General features: G+C 39.3%; 2 protein-coding genes across 3 annotated transcripts; one reads left to right on the top strand and one right to left on the bottom strand.

The window, feature by feature from the left end:
* Positions 1-127: 127 nt before the first annotated feature.
* nme4 (NME/NM23 nucleoside diphosphate kinase 4) lies at positions 128-7,104 on the top strand. The gene is made up of 5 exons (XM_085403618.1): positions 128-3,650; positions 4,613-4,743; positions 4,811-4,912; positions 5,046-5,158; positions 5,295-7,104. The coding sequence occupies exons 1-5, from the start codon at positions 3,512-3,514 to the stop codon at positions 5,413-5,415; spliced, it is 606 nt and encodes a 201-aa protein (XP_085259744.1). The 5' UTR covers positions 128-3,511; the 3' UTR covers positions 5,416-7,104.
* On the bottom strand, positions 3,540-15,364 carry eps8l1a (EPS8 signaling adaptor L1a). Of its 2 annotated transcripts, none has more exons than XM_085403615.1 (14): positions 15,215-15,364; positions 14,315-14,426; positions 14,149-14,207; positions 13,798-13,936; positions 12,610-12,698; positions 12,457-12,531; positions 12,234-12,382; positions 11,944-12,135; positions 11,612-11,717; positions 11,370-11,510; positions 11,095-11,230; positions 8,581-8,728; positions 8,077-8,209; positions 3,540-3,630 (listed from the first exon to the last, which is right to left on the bottom strand). In XM_085403615.1, the coding sequence occupies exons 2-14, from the start codon at positions 14,424-14,426 to the stop codon at positions 3,604-3,606; spliced, it is 1,506 nt and encodes a 501-aa protein (XP_085259741.1). In that variant the 5' UTR covers positions 15,215-15,364; the 3' UTR covers positions 3,540-3,603. The 2 variants fall into 2 exon arrangements, with proteins under 2 accessions (XP_085259741.1, XP_085259742.1); XM_085403616.1 differs by lacking the exon at positions 3,540-3,630 and adding an exon at positions 7,200-7,421.
* Between the last annotated feature and the right edge of the window lie 342 nt (positions 15,365-15,706).

Here is a 15,706-nt window from a genome sequence, read left to right as displayed (position 1 = left end):
ATTTCACTACAGTCATCTACTGTAGAATATGTTTTAGACTTTTTATTTATTTTTTGTTTTGTTTATTTGTAATTGTCAGGGACCAAGCAGTAAAGCATAAAGGACACAGGTGGTTTTAATTCAACAAAGGGGTTTTATTGACCCAAAAATATGAAAACATATTTAACAAAGCCAAAACTTAAACAGGCAGACCAATAAAAGAGGTCAACTCAATAGACTAAACTCAAGATAATAATTAACAAAACCTCAAACAAACATATGATAAACTGACCTGCTGAAATGACACACAGGGGAACTTAAATACCGGTTTAGCTAAACCAAATGACACACACGGGGGAAAACAAGATGGCTGCCATATAACCAACTAATACAAAACAATGAAACAAACATGAAACACCCCCCAGGCAATGAAGCATGTGGTGCAATCCAATTAGGCTGTCAGTGGTACTTCAGGTCTGGCAGCCCTTTGCCACACCTTTTGCCAGACAGGAGAAGCCAACCCCCAGGTAACTCAAACAAAGAAAGATGTATTAATATAACATAAAACAGAACTTTGACCTTGCAAGGTTAATATGTGTGCACGCCATATAAACATTGGAAGGTGTGATGGAAAAATAAATACATTTAATAAAGAAACAATATTGAACAATAAATAGAATATTTTAAAGTAGTGACTGTAAATTAAACTAAAGTGAATCAACAGGTGGTGAGGTGTGGAGCTTACCATGTGTGGCATGCCATGACAGTAATATGCAAAAAATGTTCCTTTTCTGATCCACTGGATCAGGCAGAACATGTCTTAACTCTAAGAAAAAAACCAACAGAAGCCTTGAAACATGACATCACATAAAATCAATCACATGACAAATATGTGCAGACTCACATGTACAAGGTGGAAAAGAACAATGGTGCATTTTCATAAATTATGAAAAGATGTCACAAACTCAAGCAGCAAAGACATGGCTCTAATGTTGTCTGGCTTTGTGTATCCTAAGCTTACATTAAATGTGACTGCTTAGTGGACTCTGTCAAGTGCACTCAGTTTGATAAGAGAGGATTTTGGTTACAAAATTTCACCTTGATGCTGATTAGTACCGTGCAGTCTAGTCAGCGTCAAGCCTAGACTGCAAAAAAGATGATTCTTAGGAAAATTTAAAGGGAGCAGCAGTTTATTGAAAAATCTGCAAATATAAATCCACATATAAGGGAATTTTAACAAAACTGAAGTCAATATGACCAACTTTATACGTCTGCACTGTCTGTATTGGCGTGGCTGTATGTCAGGTGGCAGAGCAGGTCAGCTACTGGAAGGTTGGTGGTTCTGCTCCAGTCAGGATACTAACCCCATGTTGCTCTCCGATGCATCTATCGGAGTGTGAAAGTGTCTGGATGTTAGATACGGAGCACTTAACACTTTAGAAAAAAAGTGATTGGGTGAATGAATTTGTTGTATAAAGTGCTTTAAGTCCTCAGAGTAGAAAAGCGCTATATAAGAACCAGTTCATTTACCATGAACTCTCTTAGTCACGCTGTCTTGTAATGTACCTAATTAGTCTTCAGGAATAGTTCTCTTCAGGCTTCTTGAAGCACGTTCAAAGCTCTTCTCTGGATGTTGGCTGCATTTTTCCTGTCCTTTTTCAACATGATGCCACGCTGCTTCAGTAATGTTGCAGTCTGGGCTCTGGAGAGGCCGATCCATGTCTCATCTAAGTGCTCCATTTTGTGTTTTTCTATCCAGGTATGATTTTGCTACACTCCTTTGTGATCATTGTCATGCTGACTAATGAAGCTGTTGCCTGGTGGTATTTCATGTTGGATGATAATCTGACTACTTTTCTGCATTCATAATTTCCTCAATCCTTTCACCATGTTACAAATGACTAGACATTCACTGTTGTACATTTATCCTGACCACCTCTATATTACTGAAAATGACTTGAACCAAAGTTTTCAAAAGTGAGTTCATCACTCCATAAGACCTGTTGCCACTGAGATATGCTGTGACAGGAAAAAAGTATGTTTCCCCTTCTCGATTTCGGTTTTTAAATCATGAGTTAACTTATTAATGGAAAAAAGTTATCCAAACCTACCTTCATGAATCATGAGTTAATTGTGATTAACCACATTTTTCCTTTTTTTTTTTTTTCTTTTTTTTTTTTTTTTGAAAGCTGAGTTCAGTTTCACTCACCACACCCAGGACAGATTACTGCCAGACCTGTTGGATCAAGAAATCACTTAACCAGAACCTGTCTGACAAAGTAAGATACGCAAAAAAAAACAAAGAAAAAGCAGCACATGACACCATTATCCACAAATGGAGAAAATTTGAAACAGTGGTGAATGGTGAGTGCACTGACGACTCGTCCAGGTGTTCACATATAACCCAGAACAACATCTAGTTCATGATTCAACAATAAGAAAGAGTCCAGGCAAAAAAGCCTCCACAGGAGTTCAAAGAAGAATACCAAAAAGAACTCTAAGGCTCATTTCACATTTACCAAAAACCATGTTAATGATCCCCAAGACTTCTGGGAAAATATTCTGTGGACTCAAGAAAAAAACCTGAACTTTTTAGAAGGTTTCAGTCCTGTTACATCTGCAAAAAACTAGAACAGCATTTCATAAAAAGAACATCATACCAACAGTCAAACATGGTGGTGGTAGTGTGACCGTCTGAGTCTGCTTTGCTGCTTCAGACCTTGACGACTTGCTGTAATTGATTGAACTATCTTTGTCGAATATTAAAATTTGTTTGATAAACTGAAATATGAAAGAGTGACAAATACTCAGAAAACTAAGAAACCAGGAAGGCGACAAATACTTTTTCATACAGTCCTGTATATCCAATTTGTTAAGCTTGTATTTGATGCTGATCAAATCCTTAATTTCAGTGAAGTTCTAGTTACATCCACAGGTCATTTAAATATTTTTGTTGAAATACCACCTAACAGTTGCAATTGTAAATTGCGGTAAGTGCCAGATCTAAAGAAAATCACAGATTTGCAAATGTGAGTTGTGGAGGCTGAATGACTAACAGACATCTGGCAAGTACAGATGTTACTTTAAAACAACAAAAAGATGCATTTCGGAGGCTGAATGGTCATAAAATGGCCATTTTAACATATCTTTGCTTCTGCTTTGCGTCTCCTAAGTGTTTTGTTATTATTTAGAAATACACATTTTCAACAAAAAAAGGGCAAAGTGAAAAGCAAGATCAGTGTTCAGCTCTTAAACTGAGCTGGATTTCACCTGCAGAAAGGCGAAAATATCAACTAAATAAGATTTATGCGTGGAAGTGTTTCTTTTGAAATCCATCGGGTTGAAAGCGAAGGGAGATTTTGAGTGACGCACGCGTGTACGGAGAACTAACACAGGTCTGGCATCACTGGAGTTAAATTTCAGATTGAGTGACAATGAGGAGAGACGCACAGAGGGATCACTCGTGAGTTTTTATTGATGAGGGTTGACTTCACTCAGTAGAGGCTGATAAAACGCACGTCACATTACGGCCATGCTGCAGCTGCGCGTTTTTAACAGACTTCTCCAACACTTTTATTGGAGGACTCAAGAATCCACAAAAGGTCTGTTACCTGGTTTTCCTTCTCAGCTGTGGGGTGGATACAGATCTACCTGGCGAAGAAACAAATCAAGTAAGTGACTCATTTTGTACCAGCTGCTAAGTAAAGCCATATGTTTTGCATAGTAGATAAGTATTAGTCCTTCAGATAGAACTTACGCGATTCGTTTGTTAAGACGTGGCGATTTAAAGCAGTTGGATGCAAATTTTATGTTTTTAAGTGAATGTTCATGAATTGCGAATTAAAAATGTGCACAGTATCTTGAATACGCGATTTTTACACAGTGAAAATGACACTCAAACTGTCACTGTCGAAACCGATTTTAAAAGATTTCTGTTAGCACCGAGTCTAACAAACTTTAGTCTGTTAGACTCGGTCCAAGGCGCAGAGTCCAAGGCAAAGTTTATTTGACCCAAACTTAACGGGCACATTTGGGAAAACAAACTTGCTTGCCAAAAGCTCGGGTCATGAACTGGAACTAGGTTAGGGGTACAAAAGTTAAACGGTGCGCAATACCGACACACAAAACGCAAGTCCCATACAACACACCCAAACCTCTGTGCCAGAACCAGACTTCCATCCAGCCCGCTATGGTGTCGCTGTATTTCGCTGTCACAGCCGGTCTTAAAGATGCAAGGAGACTGCAGTTCTCGTGGATAGTCACGTGTGAATAATTGATAGCGTGCAGTCATTCATAAGGGGCTGTGTGCAGCTTCTATTCTGTGTGTTCTGTAGCTAAACAAAAGCCATACCTCTCATATGCAGTTTTGTTCAGTGAGGGTTGTTGGTCTGTTTTAGGGGTGCAAACTCGCATGCGCGCGTTAGTTTATTGTGTTGTGGGGACGTTGTGTCCCACACACACACACAAATGCACGTCTGTGCGTGCATGTGTGTTGATATGATAAATGTTGATATGATAAATACCACACATTTATAAACTGAGACACCTGCAGACTTTAGTTTGGTATTTTTTATAGTCTTCCCTGCAGTATGGTTAACAACCATTGCTCCTCTTTTGTGTCTGCTCACATCAGGTCTTCCAGATGTGAGGGAGAGGACTCTCATAGCCGTGAAACCAGATGGAGTTCAACGCCGTCTTGTCGGGCAAATAATTCACCGGTTTGAGCAGCGGGGATTCAAGCTGGTTGGCCTGAAGATGGTGCAGGTATAAGAGTTTGAAGTGTGTGTGTGTGATCTGCAAGTTTCTTGTTGAATCTGTCTCTGTTTGAAAGGTGTCTGAGGATCTCCTGTCTCAGCACTACCGTGAGCTGAGAGCTAAGCCCTTCTATCCTAGTCTGCAGCATTACATGACCTCAGGGCCTGTGGTGGTCATGGTGAGTGCTCCTCTGTCTGCCTCTTTCGAGGATACTCCTGGTTTTCTCCTTGTTACTTTTCTGCTTATTCTTGTTATAGTTCTTCAGTAGGTTTATCAGTCTTGCCAACACATGCTGCTTTACTTTTATTTAGGTATGGGAGGGGCCCAATGTAGTCCAGACATCACGTAAAATGGTAGGACACACTAACCCAACTGAAGCCCAGGCGGGCACAGTCAGAGGAGATTTCAGCGTCCATGTCAGCAGGTAACCTGACTTTATTTCATTTCATTATGTGTGCTGATATTTGTGACATAAAACTGATTTTTAACATTAAAGCCTATGAAGGTATGTGCTTTTATGACGTGGCAGTACAGTAACCATGTGTGTTGATCACTTAAAGGAACGTTGTCCATGCCAGTGATTCACTGGAGGGTGCTCGACGGGAGATCCAGCTGTGGTTTCAGGGAAAGGATCTCCTGAACTGGGAATGCTGCAACCAGGGCAACATGATGGAGGACTGAAGATGCTTGACAGTTCAAGGCAGTGAGAATCAGTAATAACTACCTCTTCTCCTGCTGCCTAATGACAGTGCCACCACAGTTTCTCTCTCTAAGTAATTTACCTCATTAAGTGCACTAAGAATCAAAAGATTTTTGCTAAAGCAAATGTGAGATTTTAGAATACCAACTACGCATATGTACATATAATACAGTAGGCATCTTAGTCTTAGCATTGGATTATTATTGCTATACACCAACAGCCATGGAAAAATACTGACTGGGACTACTGGGCATGCACTTAAGGTACCCCAAAGGCTAAGCGGCTCCTGATCTAGACCCTCTGCTTGTCAGTTTCTGCTTCATTCATGAAGGTAACTATCTTTTCAAAGAAAGAAAAATGAACAACAACCAAAAAGTTAGAAAATCTCTGCAAATAGAGAGCAATGTTTAGGTGCAGAATGGCTGTAAAGTTTGCAAACAGCCATAATGAGATACAAAGTCCACACAAACAGATGCGAGTTTTGGATCACAAAGAAACACAAAACGATCACGGGCAAAAAATGTTTCTCTACCTTTTTTTTTTTTTTTTTTTTTTTTTTTTTTTTTTTGATCTGCAAGTCTTTCAGTGTGCCTGCCTACTCCAGCAGAGTAATACATCTACCCACTTTGCAGAAATAATTCAGTAATGGTATGAAGAACATGACAGAAAGCTCGAAGTGTTGACTTGGCTTCCAAATTCCTCAGATTATGATCTGATTGAGTATCTGTGGGCCGTGCCAGAAAAACGAGTCTAACGCACAGAAATACAACCTTTTAGGTTAAGACTTGAAGGATCTGCTGCTAATGTCTTGGTGCTTGATACTACAGGGTCCAGTTAGAAGACTGATCAGAGCTGTTTTTGTACCATAAGTGCATTGTTTCTGGTTAATAGTTATATGCATTTGGTCTAACAAAGTGTGTGTGTGTGTGTGTGTGTGTGTGTGTGTGTGTGTGTGTGTGTGTGTGTGTGTGTGTGTGTGTTGTTTATACTGTTAGTTCCCCTTCCCCACATCTGGCCCACTGTAATGTGATTATTCTCATTAACAAATATAATTATTATTTAATGTATACATAATTAAACTGTTTACTTGACCTCTGTCCTCAGATAACCTAAGTGCAATTTTATATGTGATTTGAAATTTTGTGATACATTTTTTTTTTTAACTGAAAACATGAAATAATCTTTCTACCTCTCAAGAAATTAAACAAGAGTTTCCCCCATAATGTTAACTAACTGCTATCAGGTATCAGAGTTTTTATGTCAGTTTACATTTGTAGTATCGCTTTCTCGTGATTATTTTTAATCATGTTTTAACTCTTTGCACTGCTTCAAAATTTCTTAAGTATTAAAGTGAGGAGTCTATATGCAATTGCCATCTTTTTATGTATAATTTATATATAACAACAAGCAAAATAATGAAATACAGTTCATATATATATATATATATATATATATATATATATATATATATATATATATATCTCTAGCTAGCTAGCTAGCTAGCTAGCCAGCCATCTTTATACACACACACACACACACACATATATCTCAGTGTTGTAAATTATGGTATTTCAGGGTTATAAGCATTGAAAGACAGCATATATTTTAGGTTGGGGGGTTACTGTCATACAAATATGTTAGCTGTAAAAATAAAAAATAAAAAATAAAAATCATGCACTGCATGGAAGGAATACAATTAAACCTGCATGAAGATTACAAACATGTCAAACTAAAAACCAGACGACAACAACAAATTGGTTCCCAGAGTATTTAAATAGAATTTCTTCTAAAATCTGTTGTTTTTGTTGATAAATTAGCAGACTCTGTGATTAAAATATGAGCATTACCTCTATATCAAATAAGCATTCATGTCACATCTGTATTAAAGGATATTTTAACTCTGTTACAATACATCACTCTTTCTTTGTGAGTTAATCTTTAACTCTTGGATCCATCGAAGCATCCAGTTCTAAAGTTTTTGTGCATTCTGGCGAGGACAGAAGATATAATTTGTTTTCACTTCTTAATGAAATTAAAGTTCTTGATCATATTTTTAAAAGAAAATCAGATTTAGACACATCACCAAAAACTATCTGTTTATGAAGTCTATTTACTAAAAGCAAGAAAAATCACAAAAGCTGCCCACCCACACCAAGTATAGGCAACATGTGACACATAAACATGGACTATCTTGTGGATAGTTTGTTTTTTTTACTAGTTAAATTTGCTCTGATTTACAATCTTCCTTTTTTTTTTTTTTTTAAAATAGACAAGTTGACAAATGTTCTTACCCCAATTAAGTTTTGTTGACAAAATTTGTGAATAGGTATGTTCATTTGTAAATATTTAAATGTTGCAAATACTTCAAATAGATTGTGTTTGGCATTTACTTCCACTTAAATGAAACTATGACCACATTTTAAAAACTAATTTATACAGGAGTGCATTCAATTTGAAATTGCTCACATTTTTGCCATTGTAAATCTTTAATCAGTTTGGGGCAGTGGCAATAATGTAAGTCTGTGCATAAGTCAAGGCTGAGCAAACAAATGATTCAACACTCACCCAAGCATATCTTTGCAAATACACACATACACACAAACTAGTACATCCAGATAAAAAAAAAAAAATAGGGAACAAACCTTAAGCAGAGTCTTCTCTGCCATTATCTGGCTGTAAACATTTTCACCCTCTTCTGGTGCCACCGCAACAAACTCCTCCTTATTTAGGGAGAACAGCTGCGCTCCGTTTAAAATTCCCAGGCTCTCAACAGTGCTGAGCAGGAATGAATTACAAGATCAGCATTTTTGTGCTTTCACTGTGAAAAAGATCCTATTTTTAATATTCACCTTTTAATTTCTAAAGAAGAACTTGACTTTTAAGTCCAATTCATTACCCAGTAAAGCTATGATAAACAGTAAAGCTACAATACTTAAGCTATTTTAATCCTTATACAACTTCAGGGTTTTTGAAACCTACATCTGCAGTATTGCACACATTTATCTCCTGGCTAGCAGGAGTGCTAGTGCTAATGCGCAAAACCAATATAATATAAAAATTAAACAGCATGTTTAAATGCTATTCCTTAGTGGAGCTTGAGTACTAACTCTAGCTAATATGAACAAATATGTTTGTGGAGTACTCACACTGCGCTGAAGCCTTTGGCAGTAAGCCAGGCTGCCACCTCAGAAGATGGAGAGTCATAGTTCAGAGGTGTAGAGTTATCAGCTGTCTGTTTAAATGAGCCTCTTCTCCGGGCTATCCTTTGTAGAAGCTCATCATTCATTATCAGAACTGTACAAAGAAGAAAAACAACTGCATTTATATACACCTGTACAGTTGTAGCTGGAGTTGCACTTATTGCTTAACATCAACAACTATGAGCCTTGCCTGTTTGATTTATGTGAAAGCAGGAATTCATGTCATATAATGCAATAAACATCATGATTTTGATTATGAAAAACACTTTAGTCAGCTGAAATAAAAATCTATACTAGACCTTTGCTGAATTACATTTTACACATATCAAACTAAAGTAAAAGTTATATTTATATGAACATATCGTTCCCCTTTACAAAGTGTTCTTTTTGTAATACCAAGCAACTTAAATTCCAAAGCAGAAATACATCTTATATTATAATAAAAAAAACATTTTAAATTTATATTAAAACCATTAAATACGTTTTAAGATTGAAAACTTTAAATAAGAACATGTTCCAGTGATTTGCAAACTTCACAAATCTATATTTTAACTTGATTTTCAGCCTGTCCCTTAAGATTTCTCCAGATTCTCTGAATCTTTTGATGATACTATACCCTCTCATAGATGATTTATTTCATGTTTGTGACTGGTTGCCAGTTAGCCTTGCCTACAAAATGTTCCTCCAGCTATTTCTTTTTAGTACCGGTTACTTTTCCAGGCATTTCTTGTACCAACTTTTTTCTAGATGTGCTCCTGCCATCAAATTCAAATGTCATGAAATAGTAAAACGTGTCAATTTTCTTAGTTTTCATACAGTGGGGCAAAAAAGTATTTAGTCAGCCACCGATTGTGCAAGTTCCCCCACCTAAAATGATGACAGAGGTCAGTAATTTGCACCAGAGGTACACTTCAACTGTGAGAGACAGAATGTGAAAAAAAAATCCATGAATCCACATGGTAGGATTTGTAAAGAATTTATTCGTAAATCAGGGTGGAAAATAAGTATTTGGTCAATAACAAAAATACAACTCAATACTTTGTAACATAACCTTTGTTGGGAATAACAGAGGTCATACGTTTACTATAGGTCTTTACCAGGTTTGCACACACAGTAGCTGGTATTTTGGCCCATTCCTCCATGCAGATCTTCTCGAGAGCAGTGATGTTTTGGGGCTGTCGCCTAGCAACACGGACCTTCAACTCCCGCCACAGATTTTCTATGGGGTTGAGGTCTGTAGACTGGCTAGGCCACTCCAGGACTTTCAAATGCTTCTTACGGAGCCACTCCTTTGTTGCCCGGGCGGTGTGTTTTGGATCATTGTCATGTTGGAAGACCCAGCCTCGTTTCATCTTCAAAGTTCTCACTGATGGAAGGAGGTTTTGGCTCAAAATCTCACGATACATGGCCCCATTCATTCTGTCCTTAACACGGATCAGTCGTCCTGTCCCCTTGGCAGAAAAACAGCCCCATAGCATGATGTTTCCACCCCCATGCTTCACAGTAGGTATGGTGTTCTTGGGATGCAACTCAGTATTCTTCGTCCTCCAAACACGATGAGTTGAGTTTATACCAAAAAGTTCTACTTTGGTTTCATCTGACCACATGACATTCTCCCAATCCTCTGCTGTATCATCCATGTGCTCTCTGGCAAACTTCAGACGGGCCTGGACATGCACTGGCTTCAGCAGCGGAACACGTCTGGCACTGCGGGATTTGATTCCCTGCCGTTGTAGTGTGTTACTGATGGTGACCTTTGTTACTTTGGTCCCAGCTCTCTGCAGGTCATTCACCAGGTCCCCCCGTGTGGTTCTGGGATCTTTGCTCACCGTTCTCATGATCATTTTGACCCCACGGGATGAGATCTTGCGTGGAGCCCCAGATCGGGGGAGATTATCAGTGGTCTTGTATGTCTTCCATTTTCTGATGATTGCTCCCACAGTTGATTTTTTCACACCAAGCTGCTTGCCTATTGTAGATTCACTCTTCCCAGTCTGGTGCAGGTCTACAATACTTTTCCTGGTGTCCTTCGAAAGCTCTTTGGTCTTGGCCATAGCGGAGTTTGGAGTCTGACTGTTTGAGGCTGTGGACAGGTGTCTTTTATACAGATGATGAGTTCAAACAGGTGCCATTCATACAGGTAACGAGTGGGGGACAGAAAAGCTTCTTACAGAAGACGTTACAGGTCTGTGAGAGCCAGAGATTTTCCTTGTTTGAGGTGACCAAATACTTATTTTCCACCCTAATTTACGAATAAATTCTTTACAAATCCTACCATGTGAATTCATGGATTTTTTTTTTCACATTCTGTCTCTCACAGTTGAAGTGTACCTCTGGTGCAAATTACTGACCTCTGTCATCATTTTAAGTGGGGGAACTTGCACAATCGGTGGCTGACTAAATACTTTTTTGCCCCACTGTATGTGTTTATGACGTTTCTGTCTGCCCATATTCATTTACCTCTGTCAGGTTCATCTCCCTGCATCCTTGTAGATGGTAAAACCATGCTTTGAGGTCGCACTGCTGGGGTTGCTGTAGTGGGACCCCCGCTTGATGGGGTGTATGAGAAGCGCTTTGAGTGAGGGACAGGACCTGCCTTTTGTTGTGGAAAAAAAAGCAGGAATGAACAAAAACTACATGACAACATTAGCCAAGAAATCACAGTATGTACAGTTTCTGAGGCAGTGGCACAAATAAAATTCTGTGTATTTGTGTAGCTGTGTGTCGTCTTATACCTGTGACTCCCTGTGCACCACTGAGCCATCTTTCTCCATCTTATTCAGAGCAGACACAGGCTCCAAAATGTTAAAAGGAACAAATCCTATCTCGCCATAGCTGTTCCGACACTTCCACCAGCGTTTTGATGAGTCAATCACCTACGGAAAGATGACTCTCATTAGCCAAGTTGTGTGACGTACTCCTGGATCTAAACTCTACTTTTGTATTCAGATCGCCACCCATATTTCAGGGTGTGTACCTCAAGTGTTTCTCCTTTTAGCACAGAGAGTTCACTGCTGTTTCTGGCGACAAAGTCGTAACTGCAGCGGTAATGGCTCTCACCATGCGCATGTCCATTTCCGTCTCTGAAAAACAGATAGTATTTAAAAGATATGCAAAACATAAAAAAAATAAACATGAAATTGGAGCCAGATATCAGTAATCTTAATCATGGTTTGCCACTAAAACCATTTGACTGATTTGATTCTAGCCAGTAAGAATACAGCCTCCACAAAAACAATCACAACTGCTATGAAACCATAATAATGTCTTGCTCTATTTGTATGTATTTACACTTCTTCAGTGGCCTACCTGGGGCTCTGTGCTGCCTGTTGAGCTTCTTCCTGCTGACTTTGTTTCTGCTTGGTTTCATTGAAAGCATCTACTTTGTGCTGAAGCTCGATGGGATCTTCAAAAGGCTGGCCAGTAGAGTCATGAGTCTGAGGCTTCCACCCATCCAGAAAGACAGGTGTATACGGAGGAACAGTCACACCGAGGTGGGAGCTGGAGAAAGTGGAACGAGCCTGTCATTAAAACCGTGTTGTGCACAGTCTCTAGTAAAGCTGACACACACACACACACACACACACACACACACACACCTGGGTGAGGTCCAGCTGGTCCCCAGTGAAGTCCACAGCTCATTTTCCTCTAAAGTCAGATGTTCCTGGAGCAGTTTAACGGCACCATTGGTCAAAGCAGGACTGATGATGGATGCAGCTAATGCTGGCCCCCCAGTGGTATTCACCATCTGTAAGAGAGAGGTCTCTACAGTAAAGATCAAAGAAAGAGGAAAAGAAGAAAAAGCACTAAATGAGGTCTCACCAGTCTGAGAGGCACAAAGATGTGGTGGAGCAGCTCTGGGGCATTGGGCTGTGAGATATATGACTTCAGGCGGTCCTGAAAAAAATCAATTTTGTTTTTTGTATTTATCAAAGAAATCTCTTTATGCTTAAATAGAACGTAGTCTAATCATACCAGCAGACTGAAGGAGTACTTGATTTTCTGAAAGATGTTCACAAAGTCTTCTTCTGGGGGAGGACTGGCTTTCATGGTCAACAAACCATCTGCACACAGAACAGCAAAATATATACACCATAGACATAAAACATAAGGTTGTTATAACCACAGCGTACAAGTATTGCTTTTACCGATACATTTACTAAATCTAGAATCAAGTTTAACATCATTCTACTCACATACAAGGTCTTGAGTAATCAGACCCCATCTTATCTTAAAGACCAAATAGTAACATATCACCCCAATAGAGCACTTTGCTCCTCAGTTACTTGAGGTTCTTATGGTGTTTAAAAGTACAATGGGAAGCAGAGCCTTCACCCGGTCCTTGAGCCTGGTTCTGCTGGAGGTCTCTTCCTGTTAAAAGGGAGCTTTTCCTTCCCACTTTCACCAAAGTGCTTGCTCATTGGGAGGGGTGGGGGGGTCACTTGATTATTGTTTTTTTCTGTTTTCTCTGTATTATTGTGGGCTTCTTGGTCACTATGCAAATAAAATTGAACTGAACGGAGTATATCTGGAGCATGATACAGACTATCATGTGGATGCTAACACTTTAGTTTGGGGAAAATTCTGAAAAACAAAAGTAGAAATGAACAGAAATACTAGAAGCACAACATACCATGACCTTTGTTCTAGCTTGTCACAGCAAGTGCTCGTATAAGACAAAGTAATGACTAATAAGAGCCTTCCTTTAGTCCATCCCAGTGTTAATTTAGGAAACACCCAGATGAGTTTGCCAAGTTAGACAAAAAGAGAAATACTTAGTGACTCAGACTCAGACATTAATTGTGCCCAATATAAAACATAATAATATCATGCTATATGAAGAAACAGCAGTGCATAAACGTGTTCAGGTACTTGCATGCCTTGTGTCTTAGACATTCTCACGATGTGCAGGAATTTTCTGCATTACCCGAATGTTTGGTTTTTTTTCATCCTGCCTGTTGAGTTTCAGTGTGTAAAATATTGAGTCAATGTCAATCGCTCCTTCCTCCACATGTCTGAAGCTCACTTTCATCTGCTAACCTACATTTTAAATTTCAACCTTATCCAAAACATATCTGGCTCTTCGGTATCACTCGAAGAGACAGGTTTCCTTGTTTCCAATATAAGTCATTTATTTTGGTCAGAAATTGTCGAGGTCCTCACCTTCTTGGGTCTTTTTATCCTTCTTGGTCTTCCTCTCGTTTTTCTTTTTCCTTTGGTTGAGGACAGTCTGGGCTTCTGCCGCCTGTTGTAAGCGCGACATGAATCGCTCCACATCGTCAAAGCAGTGGTTCATAATCTCCTGAGGAATGATTCACACACGAGGCTCTCATCATATCGCTTGTTTTTGATTTTAAAGAACACTACACCACATCGGTTTACTGTTTCTAAAGTTTAGATAATAAATCTGGGGTTATTGTTCATATGTGTGTGATTTTCTGATTGTGTTGATAATTTCCAAGTCTTGTTTGTACCCACTCATATATACAAAAAAAGAGGCGTATGAGTACGTACCACTTCTCTGTCTGCATTCAGTGGAGGGATCTGATTCGACTCCCCACTGGTACCATTCTCTGAGCAGAAATAGAACAAGGCCATTAATTCAAAGTTTACAAAAAGCATATGCAAAAGATGGAAACACATGTTTTTGCCAACACCACATTCTTGGAGAGGAGTGTACCTTTGCCAGACTTGTTAGGAACCCCATCAGAAAGCTCCTGCTGTCCTTTAAGGACCATAACTCGGACACCTGAAGGCTTTCTAGGGAGCACCGATGGAAGTGATGTTGACATCTGTTTCATGTGGACATAAACAGAATTCAATGTAATATACACAGAATGGGGAATGATGTTTTGGTAGCACAGCAATGACATTTACCCTTTTTTTATGTCTCCTTTCTTGTCCCACTTGAATTGTTATATTTGATCTCTCGTCCTTAGCGTTTTTAAACGTTCACATGTAGATAACTAGTCTTCAATGATATAAAAGATTCTCATTAACTTTGCCTGCCTGACATCTTGGCGTCATATTAATTATACCCATTACATCAAAAAGAAAAGATGATTAAGAGCACAACAATGGCACATACCACAGGCTGATTGTAAGAATGCCGAGTATTCAGCATTGTGCATACTGGCATGTTCACATGCAGGTAAGTGACAGGTACACTACAGGAAAAGATACCAGATGGTATGCAGATGATGCAACAATCAAAGCGCGACAGAGAAACTCCACCACAGCTCAGTTTTTCTTAAAAGGCTGTCCTTTACAGGTCATACAGTAGCTTTCTATCCTGACATCTCATCTTTCTGCCTTTCTCCTTCAGCAGTTCATGCAATTAACAGCAAGCAAATACACGCACTGACGTTTTGAGCACCTGTTTGTACACCGCCCCAAATGTACTCCTCTGAGAAACATTACTGACACAAGATAGCCGTCCTAGATCTAACAGGTGTATCTGTCTCTCTCAGTTCCTACCTCTGTTTTTCCCCCTCTCTTTCTCTTTCTCACCCTCTCTCTCTCACACACACACATACACTTTACACAAGCTAATTCTTTAAACCGACATACATCAACGTACCTTTTGGTGTGTCTCGCGTGTTTGAATCCGGGGTAAAGACACCACTCCTCCTGCTCAAGTGACTGTAGTGAGTTTGGCTGTTTTGCGAGAGGATGTCTTTCCTCCTTGGGATGTGCCAAAACAAGAAAAACAAGTCTGGCGTCCTTTCGTAGTCACACTGCATTGTTTTATTCCCTCCTATAACACACAGATACAGAGGTTGGCTCTCTCCCTCCCTCCCTGAGATTCTTTCTCTGCATCTTGGTGAACTTCTCCTTCCTTATCACAGGTATTTCAACCAACAACTGCCTGTGGCTTATGCCCAGAGCCTAACGCGATCCGCACTGCATTCTTTCTCACCAATGTAGCACAGTCTTACTCAAGCACACCACCTCCACTCATTCAGAGAAATTAAGTTTCATTTGAGCCGAGGCCAAAGCCACCATAAAAGCTGTTGGTAAAGATCTAATTTATTTGTCCTTTTACTTTGTATTCATGAACTTGTCTTTAGTT

This window comes from Rhamphochromis longiceps, linkage group LG4, assembly GCF_057381845.1.
Source record: "Rhamphochromis longiceps isolate RC_006_pf linkage group LG4, R_longiceps_female_GT1.1, whole genome shotgun sequence".
In the NCBI taxonomy this organism is placed as follows: domain Eukaryota; kingdom Metazoa; phylum Chordata; class Actinopteri; order Cichliformes; family Cichlidae; genus Rhamphochromis; species Rhamphochromis longiceps.
This window is presented reverse-complemented; position numbering and strand designations above follow the sequence as displayed.

Bases quoted from the DNA above. Each gene is read 5' to 3' on its own strand.
- nme4 (XM_085403618.1), top strand. From the start codon at position 3,512: ATGCTGCAGCTGCGCGTTTTTAACAGACTTCTCCAACACTTTTATTGG. The intron at 3,651-4,612 runs GTAAGTGACTCA...TGCTCACATCAG, and splicing joins CTGGCGAAGAAACAAATCAA to GTCTTCCAGATGTGAGGGAG. The intron at 4,744-4,810 runs GTATAAGAGTTT...TCTGTTTGAAAG, and splicing joins TTGGCCTGAAGATGGTGCAG to GTGTCTGAGGATCTCCTGTC.
- eps8l1a (XM_085403615.1), bottom strand. From the start codon at position 14,426: ATGTCAACATCACTTCCATCGGTGCTCCCTAGAAAGCCTTCAGGTGTC. The intron at 12,383-12,456 runs GTGAGACCTCAT...TCTCTCTTACAG, and splicing joins TCTTTGTGCCTCTCAGACTG to ATGGTGAATACCACTGGGGG. The intron at 3,631-8,076 runs GTTTGTTCCCTA...TTTCTTCGCCAG, and splicing joins CAGAGAAGACTCTGCTTAAG to GTAGATCTGTATCCACCCCA.